At 36.7% G+C, this 25,882-nt stretch overlaps 1 protein-coding gene across 2 annotated transcripts in view; it reads left to right on the top strand.

Moving 5' to 3' along the window:
* The window catches only part of c8h8orf34 (chromosome 8 C8orf34 homolog), a 150,589-nt gene that overhangs the window by 47,460 nt on the left and 77,247 nt on the right, over positions 1 to 25,882 (top strand). For both annotated transcript variants that reach the window (XM_088642285.1, XM_088642283.1), the window contains exon 6: positions 6,526 to 6,695. In XM_088642285.1, the coding sequence (XP_088498411.1) occupies positions 6,526 to 6,695 (170 nt within the window). The remainder of the gene's footprint in view (positions 1 to 6,525; positions 6,696 to 25,882) is intronic.

The raw sequence follows: 25,882 nt of genomic DNA, 5'->3' as shown, positions 1-25,882 counted from the left end.
TATGAATGATAATTTGAAAACAAAGACGTTTATCTGTTAGAAGCACATTCTACAAAATTATCTCTGGTTGTCTGCTTAAAACACATGCATGAAGGCCCTAAAATGACATGGTAAAGAGCTGGGAATAGGTTGTGTATATCCAGGAAGTGAAAAGCATTCCAGCTGAGAAGAGCTCACACAGATGAGCTGTTGTATAAGGTATTGACTACCAGGAGAGGCTGTTAGGAAAGCAGGCATTTGTTTTAGCCTCAGTGTGTAGCGCTCATAAAACAACCACTCTGAGAAAACAAGTTCCCTGGCTCGTGTTCTGTTTGTTCATATGATATCTGGCAGGGAAAATGACATAGAAATTTATACACTGAATTATTTACATTGGCTATCATTCTAGTTTATTTCATTTTAAAAATATTTTGGTTATACAAAAATATATTTTTGTTCACTGTTGGGTTTACCAATTTACAGACTCATTTGTCTATAAGAAATATTATGGTTATTCAAAATGTCGTTCATTCATTACTGTGCTGGCCTTGCCAAAGATGGACATCTTTTCCTGGTTAGTTTTCAGATTCCGTTAGCAAATGGATGGATGAATATTGTTATAGATCCCTATGTATATCTTTTTGAAGACAACTGCCTTTGTAATTTCAACACTGGCATAATATTATCACATTTTATCATACTGGCAAGATCAGTCCTGTAAAGTTATACTTTGTGCCAGTAGATTTCAGGATATCTAATAGATCACGCTGATGACTATTATGGATTCCTTACACTTTAAGCTAATTTTAATTGCTTAACATTTTTTAAATTGAATTGGTAACTTTGAATCATTCCTGTACGAAACAAACAAATCCTGAAAAAAGGAAATGTTTTTAGAAACCTTTTCATTGTAGAAGGAAATAATTTTATGTAGCCTGACTTCTTCACATATTCTCGTATACTTAATGTTCTTTCTAACCAGTCATTTCAGTGCTAATCTTGATATTGAATTCTTTCACTGTCATTAAGATTTCTTCTTTAGTACAATAAGAATTTGAAATAGGTAGATGTCTTTAACAAGAATACCGTGACAGCACATTTTTGAGTAACTTGAGTTATTGCTAATTGGAGCACTGCACCTGTTATGTAAGAGTTTCATTTACAGTACCTGTCTGCCATTCTGGCTATATGCCCAGATCTCCAGCCGAGTCCTGAGATTAATATATTGAATTCCTTAAAGGAGGATGAATAGCAGGCAATTTAACATTAATGCATTTTAAATCTAATTTTGTTCCTTTCAGGCACTAATATATATGCTATCTATTTTCCTCAGGAATGTTTTAAATATTAAGAAAGTTTACTGTAACGTGACGCAAATACAAAACTACTATTTGACTTTCTTGGCAAATTCTTTTGTTTATGCAATTTTGCTGTATACTCAGTTTCTGCCTTGGGATTTGGCTCAGACTTTTAAAATGAACTACCTGTGCAAAACTAACAAAGCTGTGGAGGCCATTTTAATGAAGAGATGAATGTTTGTATCCTGTGTCATAGTGGTGGTAATGATAATCATTGTGCTGGTAGTCATAATAATAAAGATACACAAACTGGGAATGAAACACATTGGTCCAGCTTTTCGTTACCAGACTGTGGCACAAGTAACAGGCACATTCCTTACTATCCTGTTTTTATGACAATATGAGAATTTTAAATTTCACTTGGGATCGAGCACAGTTTGCCAACATCATTCCCTATTCCTTGTCATCCTTGATTCTAACTTCCGTTATATCCAGGTCTAGATAGGAGTGTGAGGATTTGTTGGTAGATAGGAGCAACATTGAATATGATGGGAGGATGGGGGGGAGTAATTCTTTGTGTTACTGAACACTAGGAAAAGGTTAGTTACTCGGAGAAAGCTCACTGAAGCTCATTAAATGATATGCATCACTTTTGTTCCCCATTTCAGAGGAGAACAATGTATCTTTGGTGGTGTTAACAGAGTAGTAAGTGTATTCAAACTTGGAGGGAACTGACTTCAACTAAACAGTACTGACATGTTTATTAATACAAATTAATAAAAAAATGTGTTTGTACAGTATATTAATGCGAATACCTAGTTTGTAATGCATTTAGTGCCATTGGTGAATTTTTCAGCTTTTTATTTGTTGATTTAATTTCATCCATGCTCTTCTGTTTTAGATTTAATGGCAGAAGCTGTGTTTAGGAACCATTGTCTGATAATGTTGGAATATATTTTGCAGGCTTTGCTTCTTTAGTTACATCATTCCACTGAACTTGTCTTGATATCACTTTGTGTGATACCACTTCACTTGTGTCTGAAGTGTCTAGAAGTAGTTTTAAAATTTAAAAATTTCTCCTGTCAGGGTACGTGAATATTTTCTAAGAGTAACAGCAGCAGCGATTCTAAAGTCTTCTGTAAGGAGATAATTTGAAATGTATCTAAAATTAATTCATTAGATATACCAAGTTTAAATTATCTAGTGCTGCTTAGGTACTGTATCTTGCCTTAAGAGATATAGATATCAAGCACTAACATTTTAAATACCTTGCACTCAGCTCATAGCAGATAATTTGTGACACATGTACTGTACACAACATTGTGATCATAATTATGAGTAGCTGTAAAAATTATTGAAATCCTAGTAACAAACATACAGTATGCCAACAATTTGTAAAAAAGAAATTCTTCAACTTGATGTGCTACCATCAAGAATGTACTTATTCTCATGAAATATGTTTTTCAACTTGATGATGACTATAAACAGTTACGTGACTTGAATCTCTAAAATAAAGAAAAGCAGCAGGTTTTCAAATCGACACATTGGCCTCAATAGTCACCTGGCCTTAACCCTACTTCTCCACTGAAGTTTGGATTAGCTCATTAGGATGATAAAGAGAAAAACAAGATATCAACCAGCGTAAATATATTCTGAGTCAAGATTTTGACTGAGTGGAAAACCAAGTAGAAAGTCACTGTGACAGGATGCTGAGAGTGTTTTCAGTTTAATATTCTGATGAGAAGAATTTACAAAACAATTTAAATTTTAATTTAAAGAACAATTACACATAGGAGGCAATTTGCCTTACCTAGCTATTTTGATTACCCAAATCTAATCCAGCTGCTTTGTGAAAGAAGCTTGGGTATCCCTTTCGACATAATTAATTTGTAACTTGCTCCAGACTCTCTCCACCCCTTTACTTCCCATGTATAAAAAGTGCTTCCTGTTTTTAGTTTTAAAAACAATTGTGAAGGTCCCCTCCTCTATATTCAAGGCTAAAATTTTAGCTGTTTTAGATTCAGTGTAAAACATTATTTTAAGCCTTAAATGTATGTAGTTGCTGCTCTCTGAACTGATTCTGGAGCAGTAATATATTTTTTGTAATGCGATAACCAAATTCATCTTAATATTCTAAATGAGGCATTACCAGTACAGTACATTGCATACTGTAGGTGTAATCTAACATGCCTGGATTCACAGTTTCTGGTTTTAATTGGATATTTCCATTTGCTGCTATTATTTTTTCCCTGCAGGTATCTGCTACGTGTACTGTATGTAATGCTCCGTGCCTGTAGATTGGCTTTAGTGTTGTGTACCTAAGTGGCATTCAGGTCTTCAATATGGTGCGAAAGATTCCCTTAAGCATGGAGAGCTTCATCTCTGACAGCAGAATTCAGAAGAGTGACCTGACCGCAGCTTTCTGTTTGTCACAGGCATCCTGCATCTGTCCAGTTAGATCTGGCTTTAGAATTTTGTATTGGCAGATGGTGTCTTTCATTTGTTTACTCCTGCTGGAACACTGCCATAGTACGAAAATGAAGCAAATTAAACTGCTGTACTTAATGAAGTGAATATGTTTTGCAATGATGTACAGCACAGTTAGCATGGCAGGACGTTTGGAACATGGCTAGGTTGCATGTGTACTAGTGCTGTTTCTGAAACAGCATGTGAGAATGCTTTCCCCTATATTCACGATCTGTTCAATTACCTCCCATTGCTTTTTTTCTCAGTCTGTGAGCCCCCATTCTGTGTACATGGTTTTGTTTTTATATAGGTTGTTTATTTGTCCACAATACTGATTATGACAGGTTATGAAGAGGCTAAACCACTTCATGCATACTGACAGGAGAAACTGTAAGCTAAATAGTAGTTAAATATGTGGTCAATAGGGAATCCAATATTAAATGACTTATTACTATATTTGTTAAATACAGCATATTACATATTAAATGGAGTTCAGACCACTATGTATATATGTTGAGGATATTATTTTATACTTCTGGAGGATCAATCTAAGAGGAGTAACACTAATGTTACCTGTTCCTAAAGTATCCTGGAATGCTGAGGTAGCATTTTATTTTTAAACTGCTGGGTTATGCGAGACATATCTGAAAAATATTGTCGCATTACAAAATATTACAGCACCTCATGTAATCACAATTCCAAGCTCAAAGACTGATACTTTAAACTTGTATTTCTGATTTCGGTAGCATGAGCTGTGTGTGTATAGACTGTACTGTGTAGGTGGTTACTGGTGGGCTGTGGGTTCAGGTTCCCATTGATGGTCCTGCTGTTGTACCTTGAGTGAGATACTTTAGCCCAGTGGCTCCAGTCCACCTAGTTGTATAATTGGGGACCAGTATTGCTGGGGTATAGACCCAGCAGTATGGTGATGGACAAGCCTCCTGTCCAGGGGAGTGAGTTATGTGTTCTCTACTCAACCTACACAACAGAAACCAGGATGATCTTAGGACTGATGAGCCAGGGTGTCTTGGAGATGTAAATGACATATAATGCACTGGAAAGATCTATGGAAGGAAAATAAATGAGTATGTAATGCATGGACATGCTACAATGTCTGGTTGTCTTCACAAAGTGTCATAATGCCTAAAGGCATGTATTGTATAGGTGTAAGTAGTGATACTTCTGTACATTTTTAAGTTTTGTTGAACACTGTGGCTTTTAGTAAGAAACTCTCACATGAAAAGAGAATACAAAACCATGCTTCAGCTAATGAAGACTACACCTGTCGTCAGACTGCACTCCAGTTTTCACCTACTGTAGTTCTGTTATGTACAGTAGGACTCTAGGCGTGTGTGTGCAACTGCTACTGCTGAAAATTCAAGCAATGTAGGGACAAAACAAACTGTTAAGACTTCTTAATATAAATTCTCTTCATTGATAGGTTGATCCAGGAGAGATTGCTGCAAATAAAGTGAGACGCCTCAAGTACACATCAGCACAAAATGATCTCAATGAGCATGTGGCTGCTCTGAAGTCTTCAATTCATATTTTCTTTCTAGTTTCGCAAAATGTTTTTCTTCTGTTTCTGTAATTATTTCTAATGCTATAAGAGTACTTTATCGTACCTTTGTGATTACTTTGTTACTTTCCGTCTACATTCTCTATTTTTAGAATAAAGGCTGGAGCTAAAAAATGTCATTTGATATTTATTTTACCCATTTCAACTAGGAAATCCCGGGCCTTTCTCCAGTGATCTTTCTACACTGATGAGAATGAAACATTGGTTAACAAAGAGGCTGTTATGAACTTCTACCTTTAATTTAGTTGAGAAATCATCTAACAAAGTACGTCTGAGATCACAGTAAACTCGCTACAAATGCAACTACAGCAACTAATTCACCTTCTGCACCAACCTCTGTCTCTACATCCTAGAATATGCAGTATTCTTGTTCATGGTTGAACCCTCTTGAACAGATTTCTGAAAGGTTTTTATCTGAAGCAGTGCTCCAGTTTTCAGTGTGCAGCATGCTGTATTGAGACGGAAGCGGTTTGTGAGCTACAGGAAAGTAATAATAATAATAATAATAATTGCTTACACTTATATAGCGCTTTTTCTGGACACTCCACTCAAAGCGCTTTACAGGTAATGGGGACTCCCCTCCGCCACCACCAATGTGCAGCATCCACCTGGATGATGCGACGGCAGCCATAGTGCGCCAGAACGCTCACCACACATCAGCTATCAGTGGGGAGGAGAGCAGAGTAATGAAGCCAATTCACAGAGGGGGATTGTTAGGAGGCCATGATTGATAACAGCCGATGGGGAAATTTGGCCAGGATGCCGGGGTTACACCCCTACTCTTTTCGAGAAACACCCTGGGATTTTTAATGACCACAGAGAGTCAGGACCTCGGTTTTACATCTCATCCGAAGGACGGCGCCTGTTTACAGTATAGTGTCCCCGTCACTACACTGGGGCATTAGGACCCACATGAGCCGCAGGGTGAGCGCCCCCTGCTGGCCCCCCTAACACCTCTTCCAGCAGCAACCTTAGTTTTTCCCAGGAGGTCTCCCATCCAGGTACTGACCAGGCTCACACCTGCTTAGCTTCAGTGGGTTGCCAGTTGTGAGTTGCAGGGTGATATGGCTGCCGGCAATATCAAAAAAAAAGTAGGCATAAAAGAAAAATGCACAGAGCGCCGTACTTCTGTCTCCGACTCTGTAATTGCATGGAGGAGCAGAAGACTGTCGGCACCCCACACGTGTTCTTGCTTTTGCTCAGGACCCCCTGGCGTTTAACTGCTCCTTGCTGAGGCCCCGCGTGATCGGGGAGTGGGTCGGCCGAGAGGAACACGACGCGGATCCCCTGGCCGCCGAAATGCTGCAGCCTCCCGTGCCGAGAACCAAAACCGAGCAGTGGGAGAGCGAGGACAGCAGCGGCCCTGCTGGGAGGTGAGCTCTATCCCGTTGGCAGCAACGATGACCACCGGAGAATGGTCATCGTCAAGGGAAACTCATTTTCAAAATGGCCGTGCGTGAAACAATACACAGTAAGTAAGCGGAACGATTGACCATCGGAGTGTATGTGTTGTAACGCATAGATTTTCATTTCTATAGGAACATAGGAGTGCGTTCTTTAGATCAAGAAGAGTATAGAGAAAAAAAAGAAATTTGTACTTTGTTTGTGATACGAATATTTACCACTGGAATGGTAACTTTGGGGTGTTCTGTTACAGTATAATGGTGGTGTAACATTTATTTTAAAACATAGTATACAGTATATAGGAGGTAAAGGAACAAGTAAAGGTTTATTCCATGCTGAAAACAGAAGAAGAGAAACAACTGGCTGTGGACCGTTCTTCAGGTGGCATTTATAGGAGATAATTATGTATAAAATGCTGCAATGTCTATTCAAACGTGAAATGAGAATCTACATAAAGTTAGGTTGAGTGTAATTTATAATGTACAGTAATAGTGTTTGCCTTAAATAGATATTGCACAACTCTTCTAAATCAAATAATCATTTATGATAATGACATCATAAAATCTTTATTAATTATAATAACAAAGAGGTTTTTATTTTCTGTAAACATTTTATCAAAAAGGGATACAGCATTTTGCTTTAAATACAGGATTATTTTATATGTACAAATATAACATTCATATTCTTTGCATTAGTCAGGAAGGACGAACATTACCAAAGGATTTAAGAAAATACATCCCATTGCACATACAGTACTGTTGTTGTTTTACATAATAATGTAATTTGATAGCTTTAAAAAATTCAAACTGAAACTGTCTAAATTTTCTAAATGTGTTAAGAATGATTTACACACTTCAATGCTTGTAAGTTTAATTGATAATTTTAGGAGACTGGCAAAGTAAACTAAGGATTTGTGTTTTTGAATGTGCTCTACACACCGTAACAATGCTGCCAACGGTTTTTTTTAAAAGCAATCAGATTTTCACACTTCTTACCAAAAATGTAGTCAAGAAGCTATCTCTGCAATTTTGCTGATATATTCAAGACACTAATTATCTTTTACCAGTCTGCAATTTGCAGCTTTTTATTTATAAAGGACTAAATTGCTTTTCCTGCCCAAAAAATATTTTGTGGATAATGGTGTGCAAATTTATGTGTTGTCTTAAAGGTGGACAAATCAATGTCCGTGATCAGAAAAAAAAAACAGTTGAAAAAAACTACAACTTTAACAAAAAAAAATATGAAAGTTTAGGTGGGTAGCTGTGTTAGCATGCGTAGGTTTCAAAGGAACAATAGGTTAATTCCATGCTGAAAAGAGAAGAAAGAAAACGTTGTGTTTTCTTTCTTCTCTTTTCGGCATGGCATTAACCTATTACTTGTTCCAATATTAAAGTTTTACAGTTATGAATAAAAGTCACTTTGCACTCCCTGTGTACTTGTGTACGATTTTTAATTTGATTTGGAAAGCACAGTAGATTTTCTTGTGTGATTTCTGTCTCATCTGTGAAAATGCTCTAACACAATCTTTGTCGCTGCTTCCATTTGTCTTGTTTTACACAAGTCATGTGTGCAGTGGAACAGTATGTGCTGCAGGATACTGGCTGTCCTCTATGGCTTGATTTAAGACTGAACCATTACATTCCATTAAAAAGACTCATTTTCATCTTTTTATGGAACAAAGGTTGGAACAAGACAACAGTGTGCATCTGGGCTTTCTAATCAAATTGGCTTCATTTATTTTTGGATTTTTGATTAATATCTTCATTGTATATATTGCACAATTTTGCATAAATGCAACCTTTGTTAAATTACTTGGATAGAACATCAGATTAGACTTTTATGAAACATGCAGTTTACCTAATAAAGAAAAATGAAAATGCTTCCAAGTGACTTGTCAGGTTGCTTATTATATTTTCCATTCAAAATGTCTGTTTTGAAAGTCATAATATTATAGCTATGCATGCAGTATACTTTATTCTAAGATCAATAGAAATTATATTTGCCCAATCCCTTTGTCTCATCTGCAACCTTCACTTTTACTACCATAGTGTTTGTTTTTCAGATATGGGTGAGAAATATTTGAGTACTGGATATGGCATTCTTGTGATCTTGTCCAAACAGCATGATTTTCGGGCTTTTATTTTTGAAAATAAACTGTATTGTTGATATTAATCAATTTTTATTTAATTACAGTTTGAGTGGTCTGCCAAAAATGAATATCATACTAAATTGCTTTACTGTAAATGCAATTCATTTTTCAGAATCTCACTGTCTTTTTTCCCACATTCAAAGTGAAATTACTCTATACTCAGATTAGACCTTAAATAAACTGGAGATTACAGCAGAAAATATTAATATACACCAGAATGGGATTTGTTCATTTTAAAATTAAGTGGCTGAAGAAAAAGAAGGGAATGGGTAAATCAGTGCAAATAAGGATGAGTAAAATAATACTGTTTCATTTGACATTTTCCTAAATTAAGAAAAACCAGGGAAAACAGCTCCTAGCAGTCCCCCGGAACCGCCCGAGGGACCGAGCGTTTGACACACCGAGTCAATATTTACTTAACACAAACATCACATTTCATAGTATTTCACCAATCCCCAAAATCAGAAAATCAATCAAAATTAGACAACCGGAGCTTTAAAAAACCGTTTACAGAACCTAAATAAACTTTATCTGCTGACGTATTTTGGCAAATTTCCAAAGTGCGTCGATAAGTAATCAAAAACCCAGTTAAACATAAAACATGACTGCAAAAACCAGCAAAAAATATATATATCCCATGTTTTTACCTTGTTTGGGGCATCCCAAAAAAAATTAAAAATATCCATAAAACATTAACTTTACTCATCTCCAGACCTGGAGGAAGCCGAGGGTTATTGGCTATTGGAACTGAATTTTGAAACTGAATGCCTCGAACAAGCTGCTCTGATTGGGTAAAACTGTCATTCATTGTATTTTCAGCCATTCAGATCCCTTAAGGGATGGGACTTCCTCTGGGAGCCCCTGGCTGCGTTCTAACTGTATTCCAGCTATCAATTATTAACACAGCAGGTGGTAATCAATCAGGTTCTTATTGGTGATCATTTCTTCACACCTGAAGGCCACTCTAGAGTTTTTTTTCAATGTCTTACAGCAGAAAAATGCTCTTGAGCAGGGCCTAAAGGTTTTTAATAGCAATTGCGGTAGAATGTATGCATTTGTATTGACTTTCAGTATTATTTATAAATGTTTTGGGGATGTGTGAAATTTCATTCTTCATTTCAGTCTTCACAAAACATTGTTGATTTGTCCCAGATTTTTATCCAAGCAAGTAGACACCTAGGGCAAGGCATTTTCATCTGTTTGCCAGGCCCAAAAGTTGAAAAAAAATATATATCTTTGAAGACAGAAAAAAAAATGTGCTTGCTGTTTTTTGTTTTGTTTTCTGTATATGTTTGTCAACTGAGTGGAAACATAAAGGGATAGAAGAAATTGTCTACACTTAATGCCAAGGGGGTTAGCTTCAATTTAAGACTTGAACCAGCCTTCTGCTATGTTCTGCTGCAGAGATACAACAAAATACTTAAGGGGAGAAAATTCCAGGTGGAAATTGGCCACTTACAGCACGGCGTTAAATATCTGTTAAGAAAACTCACGTATGACCTGGCTCTATAATGGAACACAAATTAAATTAAGATTTCTGAATTGTTACAATCTTTGTGTCACGGATGTCCAAAGGGACTAACCGTGGGGAGCAGGAGAGCGGAAAAAGACCCATATGCGTAGCGGCGAGACAGGAAAAAGGCCCGGGCTCATTAGTGCAAAGAGTTCAGGAATGCCGTATAGAAACCTATGCCCTCAGGGAGCGGACGTGGGGCGCCCTGGTGCTAGGCGGGTCTCAGGACATCCGAACGTCAATGCTGAGCGAGGACAGAGTGCAAGACCCGGAAATATATAGCCCAAGGGAAAGAGAGGGACAGGAAGGACAGCAGACCGGAAACTAGGGACAGGACAGAGAAGGAGCGCCCTCTGGCTGCAGAGGGCGTGACACTTTGACCAGGAAGTCCAGGTTACTCTGTGCTTCCAGTGGTGATTTGGACTTGCCAGTGACACAACACAGAGCACAGGTGTCAGGCCCAGCCTTAGACTTCTAGTGAGTCTTCAACTTCTCCATGAATCTACAGGTAAACATAGAAGTCTTGGTTTCATTTTAAGTAGCACAATCAGGTGTCTTACATAGCCTAGCTTGAAGAAGCATAAATTATACTCAAACTGGTCCGTGTTTTTCACAGATAACAAAAGAGTAAAGTGTGCAAAAAAGTACAATGAACTCCAGAAGTATAAGTAACAGAAAAATGCAGTATAGTACCGTGTGTTATAGTTCATTTTTGCTATTATTTATAAATCTTCTTCATTAACAGAACAGAGGTCTTCAGTTCTCCCTAATGCTTTGACTTCTCTGCCTTTACATTTTTCGATGATCTTTACCTACTGTAGATCCCATCTCTGCCTATTTACTGAAAGATTGTCTGCCAGACATCTGCCCAATATAATTGTCAACATCATCAACACCTCCTTCTCCCTGCGTGTGGTCCATACTGCTTTAAAGACTGCATCACCCATTCCTATAATAAATAAAACCCTGGTTTGGATTCTGATATAATGATGAACTACAGACCAATTTCTAATTAAAGGTTTTAGTGGGGTTGCATGTTAATTTCAGGCATATTTGATAGCAGATGATTTGCTTGAACCATTCCAGTCCAGTTTTTGCTTTAATCGTAGCATTGAAACTGCCATTCTAGGGTTGTAAATGATTTACTTATTATAAGTATCCCTATGCTCCTTGATCTTAGTGAGGCAGGCTTTTTATACACTGTAAGCATTGGGTGTTGCTCAATCACTTGCAAATATTCTTATCTAACAATGGTCTTGAACTGGTTCTGCTCTTATCTGACTTGTTGGCAGCATTTATTTTCCCCTGGTGCTCATAAATTGCTAATGGCCCCAGTCAATCATGATGTGCCGCAAAGTTCAGTCTTTGGCCCACTACTTCTTATTATTCATATGCTTCCTCTCGGTCAGAGTATACACATACATGGTCTTCAGTCTCATTGTTATGGAGGTGATGCTCAGACTTATGTTATAACTTCTTCCCCCTCTGATTTCCCGCTTCTGCCTCTTATCTTTTGTTTGTATGACGTGTTTGCAATTCCCTGAAGCTAAATAGCGATAAAACAGTGAAATTAAAATGTACACGGTAACTGTAAAACCTCCAATTTACATCACAAAATAGACCTACATTTCCAGGTCTGCACAGCACCATATTCTGCAATTCAGAATAAGGCAATAATACATCCGGTGACTTGAAGCAGCTCTTTTAAATTGTGAACAAGCAATTATTTTTATCCATTTTATCCAGTATTACTCTCGACTTCATGATGGATTTGCAGACAAATTGCTCGTACATTACAGTACATTAGTCGTTACAGTGACTAGTGAGCAGGAAGGGCTGCCTTACGTCACAGTTCCCGTGAACTCTTGACAGCATGGCGTCTATACAGTGCTTTCACAAAGTTCACAATTATGTGCATAATTCAGAGTTCAATCATTTATTTTTTTACCAAGATTTAATCATCTCAGTAATTGGGACTACAGTTCCCCTGTAATCCACGCTTTGCTCTTTTAAAGGGTACCTTCGTCTCAGAGTGCTGGTACTGTATAGGTATTTCATTGTTCTTATCAGCCTGATTGGGGGATTGAGGACTACAGTCCAGCATTCCCCACAGACCTTAATTGCCATAAGGAGCTGAAAGTTGAAAGCCACATACAGTACCTCCAATATTTCACTTCATATTCTGTGGATCACTCACACTACTCTGGCCTTCAGTTTTGATCATCTGGGACAATGCCTTCAGGGCCAGTTTTCTTGTTATTTTGTTATTGTTTTTGTGTTTCTCGATTCCATTATTTTCCAATTGCCTGCTGTTTTTGTCACTGGTGGTCTTCCTCAGATTATCCAGGATATCGTTTCTATATTTGTTCTGATCACTGAAGAGAACTGTAAGTTCCATCCAACTTTCTTTGATCTTCATGTTCTCTGTTAATATTTTGCCTTATATTATTCTCACTGTTAGCTTGAAGTGTGCCTTCATCAGTTGCTTAATGATCTTGTATTTGTCTCTCTTTTTTTTCTCTTTGTTGTAGTTGTAGTTGCAGTTCTTTCTTTGCGTTTCTCATTAACATTAGTCAGTTCTGGCAGTCTTCTTGTTTGTTTACACACAGTACTCTGTCTTGTTGTAATTTTTCCTTCCTGAAGGTATTTCTTCTAGATCCAAGTTGTTATTTAAACAATTTGGGTTTCTGTGTTTCTGCTTATTTCCATGACTGTTTGTCTGATTTACTCCATATCACTCCTGCTGTTTTCACAATTGTTTCTCCTGTTCCTTATCTTCATTATGATGTTGCACAGTGTTAATTGATTATTCAAATGTATTTTGTGCCTGGTAAGAATCTGCACTGGGTTGCAAGTTCTTCCATTTCAGTCATATGACATGTATGTCACCCATATTCCACGTCTCACTGTTTCCCAAGTCCATTTTCGATAGTCTCAGCCTTGGGATTTAGAATTGGATATGTGAGTTTCCTTGCAGGAGTAATTCACCTATTATTTCTCCTGGTTTGTATCTCCCTATTACATGTAGTGCTTCATTTATTTCATTCTGCCCAAGGTAGGACGGTATATGTGATAAATTATTTTTTGAATTGAATAAAGATTGCATTGAATTAAAATAAATCCTAAAAATGCATTACTGGAGTATTAAAAGGTGATTTTTATCATTTTAAATGTGTTTGTGGTAGCTGCTGAATTATGAAAATGCTTACCCCTGCGCAAAGGATACATTGAGTCAAAAATTAATGCCACCGTTTTAGAGCACTGAGAAGAATATGTACATGATTTGTATTAGGACTGCTAAACATTGTTAAGATTTAAAGTAGGAAGTACTTAGAATAACACCAATTGGTTTCATGCCAGTGTAATCAAAGGATTTTCCTACAGATAAGGGCTGAATTGACTCCTTAAGATTTCTCTTTGCAATGAAAATTTGCCTTGTAGTGAAAATATGGATTTTTTTTTCTGGCTCTCTAGTTTGACATTAAAATAATAACAGACTGATAACAAAAAGACAAAATGTGACAGCACCAAAATCAATTATTTTTGCTTTGACAGGTAGAGATCATCATATAAGGTAAATTATTGTAAAACTGTGATGTCTAGGAATGTTTGAATTCAGGGTCTTTATCCATTTTTTCTTTTGTTATTCAAGCTGTTAATAACATTTATGTGAGTCACTGTAAGCTGGTTTTCTAAAATGCTAGCCAGATAAGAAAATGAAAAGAAATTAAATCTGTCTCTGTGGGCATGCCTCTCTGAGAATTATGCAGTTGTTTTAGCAATGAGCTCTTCTTTTCATTTTGGGAGCAATATGCCTTTATTCTGCTGATAATCCTGGGTCATGTTATAGAAATAAGTATATACTATAGCTCATCGGTGGTATTTTATATAAAATGAAGAAATCAATAAAACACTTTAAATAAGAAAGATATCTCTATCAGCACTAGAATCCCTCACATTAACATTTCCTTGTAGAAACATTTGTTCAAGCAGTAGTCCTTTGACTTTTTTTTCTGGCATTATATGCAATGAAACGATGGAAGCTTAATATGTGTAAGATTAGGAAGAAATTTTATTTTTTTTCCATTTTATTACAAGAAGGAAATCAAAAGGAAATATCCTAAACCATTACTAGAAATAAATGAATTTTTAATTAATCAAAATAGATTATATACTTTATCATGCTTTGGACAAAAATATGTTTTTCCTTTTAATTTTTAATCAAATGCAAACAAGAAGACAGAAATATGGTGCTGTTGTGCCTTTTGTCCTCCATATTTTTTTGCCTTTTGTTCCTGTAGTTGTGCTATTGAATTTATGAAGATGACGAACACATTATTCCTCAAAAATAAAAGGCATTCCTCACAGTTTAGTTTCTTGTAGGCAGAAAACAAATTTTGAGAGAATATTGCTCCAAGATAGTACTTTTTAATAAGAACTGAGTATACAATCCTGTGGATCATTATTCACATACAGTATTGCTTATGGCTTATTTCAGTAAACTAAGTCTGATATTGTGATCAGTTTTGTATGTGTGCCTCATGAGGAAAAATAAAAGAACTTCGTGCCCTAGAAAATTATTTTGGTGCTCGGCTATAGAAAAAAAAAATGGTAGCCTTTTACAGCTGTAGCCAGGGAAATATTTATTACATGTGCATGCATGTGTGCACGGAACAGCATGCCCATTGAGGATGTAGCTAATTAGATTGAATCCAGTATTAAACCATTAATCATACATAGAGCTGTGCTGACAGAAATGCCTTAATTACGTTAAGTTATTCCTTTTATTAAATCGAAACCCATATTACAAAGCCTGAAGTCTTGGCAATGAGGATAACACAGAAAACATACAAAAAGTGGAAATTTCCTTGACGGTGATGAGAAAAGTATTTAATTAGGACACTAGAGGAAACTTATTTTTGACATTATGAGCAACAGCGAGAATTCCACTGACATCTGTTGAAATATTTTTCTTGACTTACATAGTACGCATCTGATTACAACCCTTCCTTCCACACACAGGTTGCCAAGTTGATTCCACTATTTTATCATTGATGCTACTCCCACATGAAATCTGAAGATCAGTGAAAGCAATCCAGCTAAATGCTCACTGAAACACCTCCTAAACACCGAATAAGATCCTCAGATCAATCATGTACAGTACTAGCAACCAGCTGAGACTGCTAGACACACTGCTTCCAGTGTTCACCCTGTGACCACAGAGAGCTGTGTTTACAACTACAGACGTTTTCTCTTACCAGGCTCTGGAAAAAAACCTTGTGGGTTGGAGGTAGGATATACTGTTCTCTTTTTATGTGTCCCTTCACCAGATAAAAAAAGGCCAAAGGAGAACTTTGGCAGGGCACAGGTATTATCTGATGGTGTTTAATGTTCTAGCAGGTTGACTTAAAGGCACCTGTTTGGCTAATGAGGATTGCATAAAGTCACAAAAAGTCTGATACCTATTGGGTCAGGAATTGTTTTGTGAAAAGATCAATGGGTTAACTTCCTGTTAATAATAATAATAATAATTATAATAAATAATTGCTTACACTTATATAACACTTTTCTGGACACTCCACTCAAAGCACTTTACAGGTGATGGGGACTCCCCTCCACCACTACCAATGTGCAGCCCCACCTGGATGATGTGACGGCAGCCATAGTGCACCAGTACTCTCCCCACACATCAGCTCTCAGTGGGGAGGAGAGCAGAGTGATGCAGCCAGTTCCTAGATGGGGATTATTAGGAGGCCATGATTTGGAAGCCTAAGCCCTCAAGCCGCAATCGTGGGGCAACTTGATGCTAGGCGGGACTCCGGGTGTCTGTCTTCCAATGCAGAGCCCCGAGCTTCTGGAGCACCGGGTTAAAATAAAGGGCTGTGAATCCAGGGACAAGTGAACATGGTAATGAAATAAACACAAAAGGGTCGGAGCGCCCTCTAGAGGAGGAGTATGCTTCCATAATGTCTGCGCCTACTGAGTAAAATGGTATGATGAATATTGTCAGAAATAGCACTAGTATCTGCTGTTATTAACAGACTATTAGTAACCTGTGTTATTAGTATTAGTAAGAGTTCTCTGAATACTATGCAATAATTTAAACTCATACTGAAAACATTTGCAGATAACTGAGTATGTTGTGAGCAGTATGTAACTGAGCAGCAACAGCCCTTTCCAGAATTAAATGGAAAAAAATTATCAAAATAAGTCTGAATAATAGTAGTAATAATAGTAACAATAGTGGTAATAGTAAATCATTTCTTGAGATATTGTATTGTTTTTAATTAAATCATATTTAATTGATGGTGTGAAGGTACATTTTTATAATGGGGAGTGCTGTGTATTCATGCTTGAGATGACTTGGTTTATTAAATATATTGTTTTTTATATTGATTTTTGTAATTGCACCTCTACCTTTGTAATCTGACAGTTTTCACAGTGAACACCATTTAGAGTACACTAGATTAAAATGAATGGGGAAAATAAGACTGAAAAGTCAGCACACTAGCTCTTTTCTTTAACAGGAGTTTGCTTTCTGTTTTAAGACTGGAGGGATCTGAGATTACAAACAATTTTATGATGATCTTCATGTCAGCCAAGGGTATACTTCATGTTTTTTTTTTCTGTTCTCGAGATGAAAGACTAAAGCCGGTTATTCCTTATCAGAAGCAATGGTCCCTCTGGTCAGACATAACAATGTTGTTTGTCTTGGCTGAGCCCACTATCCAGGGACAAATCACCTGAGGAATGGTATACTAGCAGCTTGACATATATATGAGAGAAATGTGTTAAAATCCTGTAGTGTATTGTTTTGAAATATTCATCAAGTAGAATTCTTATCGTTTGGTATAACCTTAGGTGTGTTGTAAATTGATATAGATACTTTAATAAATGTATTAATGAAAAAATATTATATACCCATCACCCCAAAGATAACGTTAGGGGTATTGTTCAGTGGATGATCAGGATTTATTTTATCACACCTAATTAATCTGTATTAGATGTAATTAGATATAGGTTATTATCACATTTTTGTCACTGTATTAATACTTGATAAAGATGTTATTTTAATCTGGAGATAACTACAAAACATGATATATTAGTACATTTGAATCAGATTAATTTAAAAAATGAATGAGTTCCTAACACCAGCTTGCTTTGTGAGCAAATTTACAAAATGTAACAGCTTTACACCTCATTTAGACAGGGTATACCAAGCCACATGATGTGTATTCTTTCACCAGTTCAGCATGGTAAAATAACCAATTAGCAAACCCGAAGAGGACAAATTTCCATAATGAAAGCCAAATACACTGCACAAAATGTAACTTCCGTTATTTAGGGTTATTTGCAGTTCCGTGTCTGTGTCACCAGACAGATAACACACTGAGACACGATAGAATGAAGGGGAGAAGAGGGAAGCTGTTCTATCAAACATAATTCCAGACTACTGTAAGTCCCTCTCTAAAACAGTCATTTTCCCCATTCACTCTAAACAGTGAGATATCTTTCAGATTGAAAGATAAGACAAATAGGAAATCCCCAGATCTCCCCAGATATAAGACAACAAGTCCCGTTCTTAAGGCCTACAGTCTGATCCTCTTAGTGTTCATATATCCTTCGCCACTGTCTTGTCTCGGTCTGTATATGGTTTAGTCCAGGTTTTTAGTACAGCTTTTTGCTGTCCCAAGTGGGCCAACCAAATAATGGTCATCCAAACATTCTGCCCATTGTTTTACCGCACAGAATGAAGTAGTTTTCATGGTAAATTTAAACACCTTGGAACATCCTGCATTTAACAGGATCTTTTTATATACCTTTATAAATGCCAGGTGCAACTCTTAAATAAAATATTTGTCATGATCGTCATCCCTCCTTTAGTGGGCACTCCGACCCTTTTGTATTTTAGTTTTATTACGTACACCTGTCCCTGGTTTTCCCCTGTATTATTTAAGCCCAGTGCCTCCGAAGCTCAGTGCTCAGCGCTGGAAGACGGACACCCGGATGCCTGCCTACCAGCGGGTCCAGTTGAGACCCGACGGCACAGGCTTCAGAACGGCGTCCTGACCATCTGAGTCCGGGGCTCGGAGCGTCTGGTTCCCCGTGTTTGTCTTTGGATCTCCCGGTATTGGATTTTGGACTGCGCCCTGTTTTTACTCAGTTCGCCTTCGCCACGCACCCCGAGCACCGAATCGCTGCCATCACTGCCCCCCTGTCTGTCATCCCGTCCTGTTCCAGCTGTGTTTTCCCTGTTGTCCTTCTCCAGTCACTTCCAGATGATACCGTCTGCATTTGGTCCTAAACAACGCACTTTACGGGAGTCAGGACCGGCTCCCGTGACAGTATTGCTATGATTATACGTTATGATTGAGATCTGAAACTAGTTCCATTTTAATGGTTGTTTCATTTCAGAGAGCTGCTGAGGAGAGAGTACATGAAATCCTGCAAGGCAAGATGTAGTAATCTTGAGAGTACATAAATTATTCTCAGGAGGGGAATCACAAGTTACAATCTGACGTCAGATGTTATCAGTTTAAAAGATTGAAAACTTCGAAGAATAGTTGCTTTGGACCACAGATTCTTCTTAACTGAGTGCTGTCCTTAACTGGATTAATTAAGAGATTAAGAATGGTGAAAAAATTGACTCTAGAATTCACATTTCCAATTAGCTTCCCAAAATCACAGTGGCCATCAGTGCATTGCTGTCAGATTGCTGCTGTTGTTTGAAGGCGGGTCATTGAAAAGACAGGCCAATTTCAATATTCATGCTGGAGAGTCAGCATGAATATTGAAATCCTCTAAAGCTAAAAAATCAAAATGTATTAATTTATTGACACAAATGTGAAAATAACCAATCTCTGTCCCATGCTTGCAATAAATCCTTTAACCAGACCATAGCCTGAACTTTAATACTAAGTATAGGAATAGGTTTTAGGGTATTTATCACTAAGAAACTATAACTAAAAAGTGATTTTTTTATAACTGTTTCTGTGGGACTGTATATTCCACCCAGGATGCATCCTGTCTTGACACCAGTAGTCCAGCAGCCTATTAGGTTTTGGCTCTGGATAACTTTATTCTATTATACTAATCAGTTATATAAGAATGGATGGGACTTTTTATAATAATGTTCATAACATGGTAATAGAACATGTTTACATACAATTAGAATTGTTTACAGACAGTAACAGTAGAATAAAGAAACCTAAAGTATGATCTTAAAACTTACAGTAAAGTTTAATATCACCACAGTCGGGAGTATATGAGCTCCTTCAGATCAGAACAAGTCAACTAAAGAAGATGGGTCAATTGTGAGCGATGCAGTTTTAATTAGGTGACTCGAGCTGACTTTGAAATGTCATAATAATTCAGGTACTTCTTTTCCTTTTTTACCTTGTTAACCATCACATGCTCTACTCTTTCTCTTGTATGTCAAACTGTCAAGTATTTTGACAGCGTACTGTAAGTTAACCTTAAAAAAGTTAATCTTTTTTCTTTTGGATGTATTTTCTTTTTGTCTTGTCTCCCCTGGCCTGCCAAAGATACAAACCAAACATAAATTCATGCATAAAACATCATCTTTCTTGTTTGATTCATCCATAGTCATCATGACTTCTGTGATTGAAGATATAAATCTCCACATTATCTGTAGTTCCAAGGGAATCACTGAACAAGAAAGTTATACTGTTGGGAAGATAGCTGAATGATCTATTTCTGATAAAATGTTGTTTTTCAATGTACTGTATAAACACATGATATTGGCTATCCTTTCCTGTACCTATAAATAGACTGTACCTATCAATATTTCAATATACAGTTGAACCTTGTCCATTCCTGAGGTTTTGTTCCTCCAAAGTGGTTTTGTTAGGAAAATCCATGTTGGGGAAGCTTAACATCTTTATGTAGTAAATATGGATATGTGAACAAAGCCTTGTACATTATAGCATTAAAGCATTCACTTTAGAATTAAAGCATTCTCATTTATGGCTAATAATTACCCATAATTATCACGTCACGGTTAATGAAAATTATTGCCCTTGAAGAGCGATGAGCTTGCTGGGATAGGTTTCTTGCTCCCCCGTGACCCTGTATTGGACAAAGCAGTTACAAAATGGCTGGATGGATGGAATGGTGAGGACGAAAACTTTTGATGATGATGCACTTGGAAGCTGAGGACTTATTTAGTTGAAGCTGACGGATTTTTAGGATCATCCGGTCTCAAACGCCATTGAAACAGTTGAAGACAATGCTTGGAGATCATTGGGGGTGGCTCCAGATGTTGACAGCTGAGGATTGTCAGGAGTTCAAACGGCTGTTTTAGGTTTAGAAAAGAAGGGTATGATTTTTTCTTCTTGTGTTTCCCTTTTAAATTATTTCAACGTCCCCTGTAAAGTGTAAAAAAGTTCCTCAAGTTCTCCTCAAAGCTCCATGTTGATAGGATTCTCTACCAACATCTGTTCCGGGTCCTCATTTGTTGGTAAGAAAATGGTTTAAAACCATTTAAGTGGTTTATTAAATTATTTAAATTATGGCTTCAATTAACTGTAACAGCACAAAAGAGACTCAGAGATAATGATGTACAGTAAAGTGGTGCGAGTGGAGGTGGGTAGTGAGAGTGATGGACACATTACAGTATAAGATGGTTCTAGACCACACATTACCATGAATACGTTTGGCAGACAACTTGTGATTGGGCCTAGTCAAAATTAACAGGCTTGACCAATATTTCTTTCCACTGATGCATGTTTAATCAATTCTGTGTTGTTTAAACCCACGTTGGAGAAGGGTATACTGTACATAAAAAACTAAATACCTGTATGACAATATAGAGGAATGAGTATGATTCAATTAGAGTAGTGAGCGTCAAACATTTTTGCGATATTTGAATCACTTTTTACATCTCATAAACCTTTTGTTCTTCTCCTCACGTTCAAGACAAAAGATTCCTTAAAGTGCAATTTTGTACACTTTCGTTTAGTATTATGTAGGAAAAAATATGCTGTGCGCATTTTAAAATTTTTATTAAAAGATTAGAGATTAGAGAGTATCTAATCAACAACGGTCATCAAGCTGATTAGGATCATATCACATTTCCTTTCAGTTGAATAAAGAGGTTAAATTTACTAGAAAATGTTAATTGCGAAAAATCAGGCATAAATATCCTCATTAGTGTAGATCATAATACATTCCTGTTATTGTCATATTTGAAAGAATTTTGACATTTAGCCTGACTACTGTTGGGAGAGTTTTGTTAATGGCTAATGAGTGCCCATAACATTTTTGCCTATCTGCTTCATCTGTGCTAACATTATGTAGAACTTTGTTTGCTACTATAGGTCTGAGGCAAACACCTGATAAAATAGTCATTTAATATATCTGCCATTTCCCTGTCATTATTTTAAATTTTACCATCATTATCTCCAAGACACAGTATTTCATTGTTGTAAGGTGATTGTCAAATGTACAGTACATTAAGTTACTTTTGAGACCAAGTTTAAAAATTCCCATATGTCTGCAGTATTAATTAGTCATGAAAATGTTAAAACTATTAAAACCAACTAAAATGACATGGATGTCCTCTTTGTGGTAGGTAAACTCAACTCAATAAATGAAGATTTCTAATAACCCACAGGTCCATGTAGTGGAACCAAAGAAGTCTGATCAGTACAAAGAAGATGCATTACCCATATGCCTATTACATGCCCATATTAGTAAATTAATAACCAATTAGAAATTCTGCATAGTTGTCAGACAACTGTCAACTTAGATTAGATAATAATGTTCTTTAATTTACAGTGACGGGTGCTCAAGTACTTTCCCATATCCTAAGACATACTGCCACAGAATAATTTCTGGGAAAGTTATTTTATGTATGCAATTATTACACTTCATGCTCTGAAATCAACAAACAAACTGCAATTAGATGCTGTAATTAAACAAAAACAGGAAATGCCTACAGGTGAACTACAGGAGGAAAACATTCTCTCTGCATACTGGGTAAATACCTATTGACTGCTTAATTGCTAATGTAGTTCTTTGGATAAGATGTAAAACTGAGTTCCTCACCCTCTATGGTCATTAAACATTTCAGGGTGTTTCTTAAAAACAGTAGGGGTGTTACCCAGTGTCCTGTTCAAATTTCCCCCTGGCCTTTACTAATCATGACCTTTCTAGTAAGCCATCTCTGAACTGGCTTCATCACTCTGTTCTCCTGCCTACTGATAGCTGGTGTGTGCTGGGTGTACTGTCTGCTGTTGCATCATCCAGGTGATGGTACTTATACATCGTTCCTGGTTTACTGGTTGGCAATGACTGTCCTGCACTAACGTTTTCAAATCAAAGCTAGTTTCTTGTGATTTAACCGATAATTATGATTTTAGCCGAATTGTGGCTGTCTAAAAGTCAGTTACGTACTGCCCGAAATGAAGCATGGGAAAACACGTAAGAGTTATTTGGCATTGTTTCAGCACAACCTTATGGTAATTTTCCAAACATGTGTGAAGTAAAAATGTAACGGGGTGCATGAGCAGAACACAGCACTGAACGCCCTCATTGTTAGCAATCGTAATGCTAAAAAAAAATAAAGACCCTCTGCAGGGCTCAAGTTGGTGATATCTCCACAGTGTTGCAGGAAGTCCTTATAGAAAATGTTACAAAAAACGCAAGTCCTTATACTCAAAAAACGATGGGCAGGCGAAAGTCAAAAACCGGACTGGGACAGTTCAATCGAGACAACAAATCTAAATCGCAAAGGCAGAAACGAGCGAGAATCCAGGAAGTAACAATGAGATCAAAATTGAAAGAAGACGGGTACTTGCACTAGTGAGCCCTAAAGAGAATCCTAAATAGTGATAGTAAGGGAAAAGAGGAGGGTTAAAATAGTGACGGCAGTGAGAGGCGATAGGAAGATTAGTTGCAGCATGAACGTCTGTTTGAGTGGGTGCGCGTGGGAATGTGACGGCGTTTGTGAGTGTGTGCAATGCGTGACACTCGTGGCGCTAATCCTTATAATTGAAGATGGGAGACACTCACAAAAATGCATGTACTTGCATTAAGATCACAGGAAAAACATGACTTACAGTAGTAAGTAGTAAATATTCAGATTAGGGCGATGTATTGTCATTAGTGGAGTACCGTAGGGATCTGTTTTAGGACTGATGCTCTTTCTCATCTACATATACTGTACATGTGATCTAGAGATTGTGCTAGATACGAGACTAGTCGTGTTTGCAGATGATACCAAAATCGGAGGTTTAGCAAAAACTGTTGAAACAGCAAATTAAAATTAAAATGATTTATATCAGTTTCTGGATTGCTGCAAACAGGTAGCAGAAAACGTAACTCTGATTTTGAAGAGACTATTTAAACAATTAGTAACTAACCAATTAGATATTTATGCGGGTAAAGTATTTTTATCTTCCACTCAACATGGAAAAGCAATAAATGAATCTTGTTTTGTTTTATACATCTCTAAACGTAAGCACTGACATCCCATTTAATTTAACTATTTTTGTACTAATTTATTAAGTTAAATATATGTATCCTTCGATGCTACTTACATTAAATTTGTGGTAAATCAGCATTAAAGTAACTATAATTTTTCCTTATTTCTATCTATAACTAGAGATTATTTCTCATATATTTTTAAATTAGTACTTAATATTCCCCAAGCACTCTATGAATATTTTATGGAATTTAATACATGTTTGAACTAAATTAAAAGTTTAACTCATTTTAACTTCTAATATGCTTATCCTCCTCCACGGACAAAGAAGATTAAAAATTTATGACTGAAAAATTCTAAAATGTTCCATTTGCTTCAATATGCTTCTATTGTTTTTCAAATACTTGTAATAGCATGAACCTCTTTATTGCACCTCAGTGTTTTCAACTGCAAAATAAGGATACATATTTTGTCCAGCACTTTTCATTACATTATCTCAAGGCAGTGTAATGTAAAGTACAACAATGAAACAAAAGAGACATCTACATACAATTAATTTAGTGATATTCCAGTAGCATTTACTTTTTAGATTTTAACAGAAATAATTATGTATTTCTCTGCTTCTGGAAATGTATATCTGTGGCAAAAGGATGTGTAAAGTTTTTTTACTGTCATGGAAAAAACAAATCACCTAAGACTAATTTCATTCATCACTGATATTCCAAATTAGAACACTAACATAATATTAATGTTGAACTCTGGATATTAACAAAGTTCTGAGGTTTTGAACCTATTTTAACCTTTAAATTACCTGTAAGTGCTGATTAGTTTCCTGAGGCAAGAATCAAATTAAAGCAGCATTTCAATCTTTAAATATCATTTAAAATATGTTGTCATCAAGCTCCAAAGTTCATTCCAACCTCAGTAAAAAAAACAGTTCTGGTTTCTGAGATATGGGGATGAGAAAATATAATTATATTATGAAATATCTGTGCTGTGTATCTAACTGCCAGCTGAAAGGTAATTTTGCCTAAAGCGTAATGGAAAGGATGTCACAGGTATAGGGTGCTACATCTGTAATGCAGTTTTCTCATTTGCAGCACTTTCTTTTGTGTGTATTCTGTTTAATGTTAAGATCTGGATCATTCTATAAAATACTATCAATAAATAATTGCCATGAGGGGTCAGGAAAAGACTCTTCATAAGAACCTTACATGGATGGATAAATGGGATGTACAATAAACTACTGCATAAAGAAATGGAGAAAAATGATCAGCTGGAGTAACATACTCCTGCTTCATCTCAAATCTTGTTTCTTTTCTCTCTGAGAAAAACCTGTTCTTTTCAGGCATTGTGCCAATCAGCTTACCTTAAAACGCCCATGCATATTAGTAGTGAGTATTCTATTCTCTAGCTCATTGAATCACCGTAGTTAGTTATTGTGCCAAATAACAAATGAAGGAGAAACATCAACATAGAACGCATACTAAATAAATGTCAGGAGTGGAAAAGGTATCTAGAGCTCTTGTGTCTCATCTCTGTCATGATTCATATAGAAATGACAAAATCTCAGGAAATGTTATTTTGTCTTGAGAAGTGACATCACTGTACCTGGGAAAATTCATATATACTGTACAATAATTGCCGTGTCTAAAAAGGGGCAGCAACTTCCTAAAGTACAGGAGATACCCTTGGTAATTCTCTTTTGCCAAGAGAACTGGTAAGGAAGAGTGCACTGAATGAAAAAATAAAGCGCAAGAGAAAGGCAAATTATCACAGCATCTCCAGGTCCCTCAGCGCTTGGTGATGCTGTACATAACATACTTTTCACAATACATCTGTTTTGATTTTCTGAAAGCATTGAAGTGCTTCATAGATTTCCAATTTATTTTTTTGCAGCTACCTTTACAGTGCCTCTGGAGGCAATTTGTGCATAGTATATGTTTCTGTGGAATATGATTATGGACAGCAGTGGTGATTTTGCAGAGATGATATGTTCTGTGGTGCTCTTGCACAGGCTACATCCTGAATTTGACGCAGGTAGCAG

This window comes from Lepisosteus platostomus, chromosome 8 (assembly GCF_059453375.1).
Source record: "Lepisosteus platostomus isolate fLepPlt1 chromosome 8, fLepPlt1.hap1, whole genome shotgun sequence".
Lineage (NCBI taxonomy): Eukaryota > Metazoa > Chordata > Actinopteri > Semionotiformes > Lepisosteidae > Lepisosteus > Lepisosteus platostomus.
This window is presented reverse-complemented; position numbering and strand designations above follow the sequence as displayed.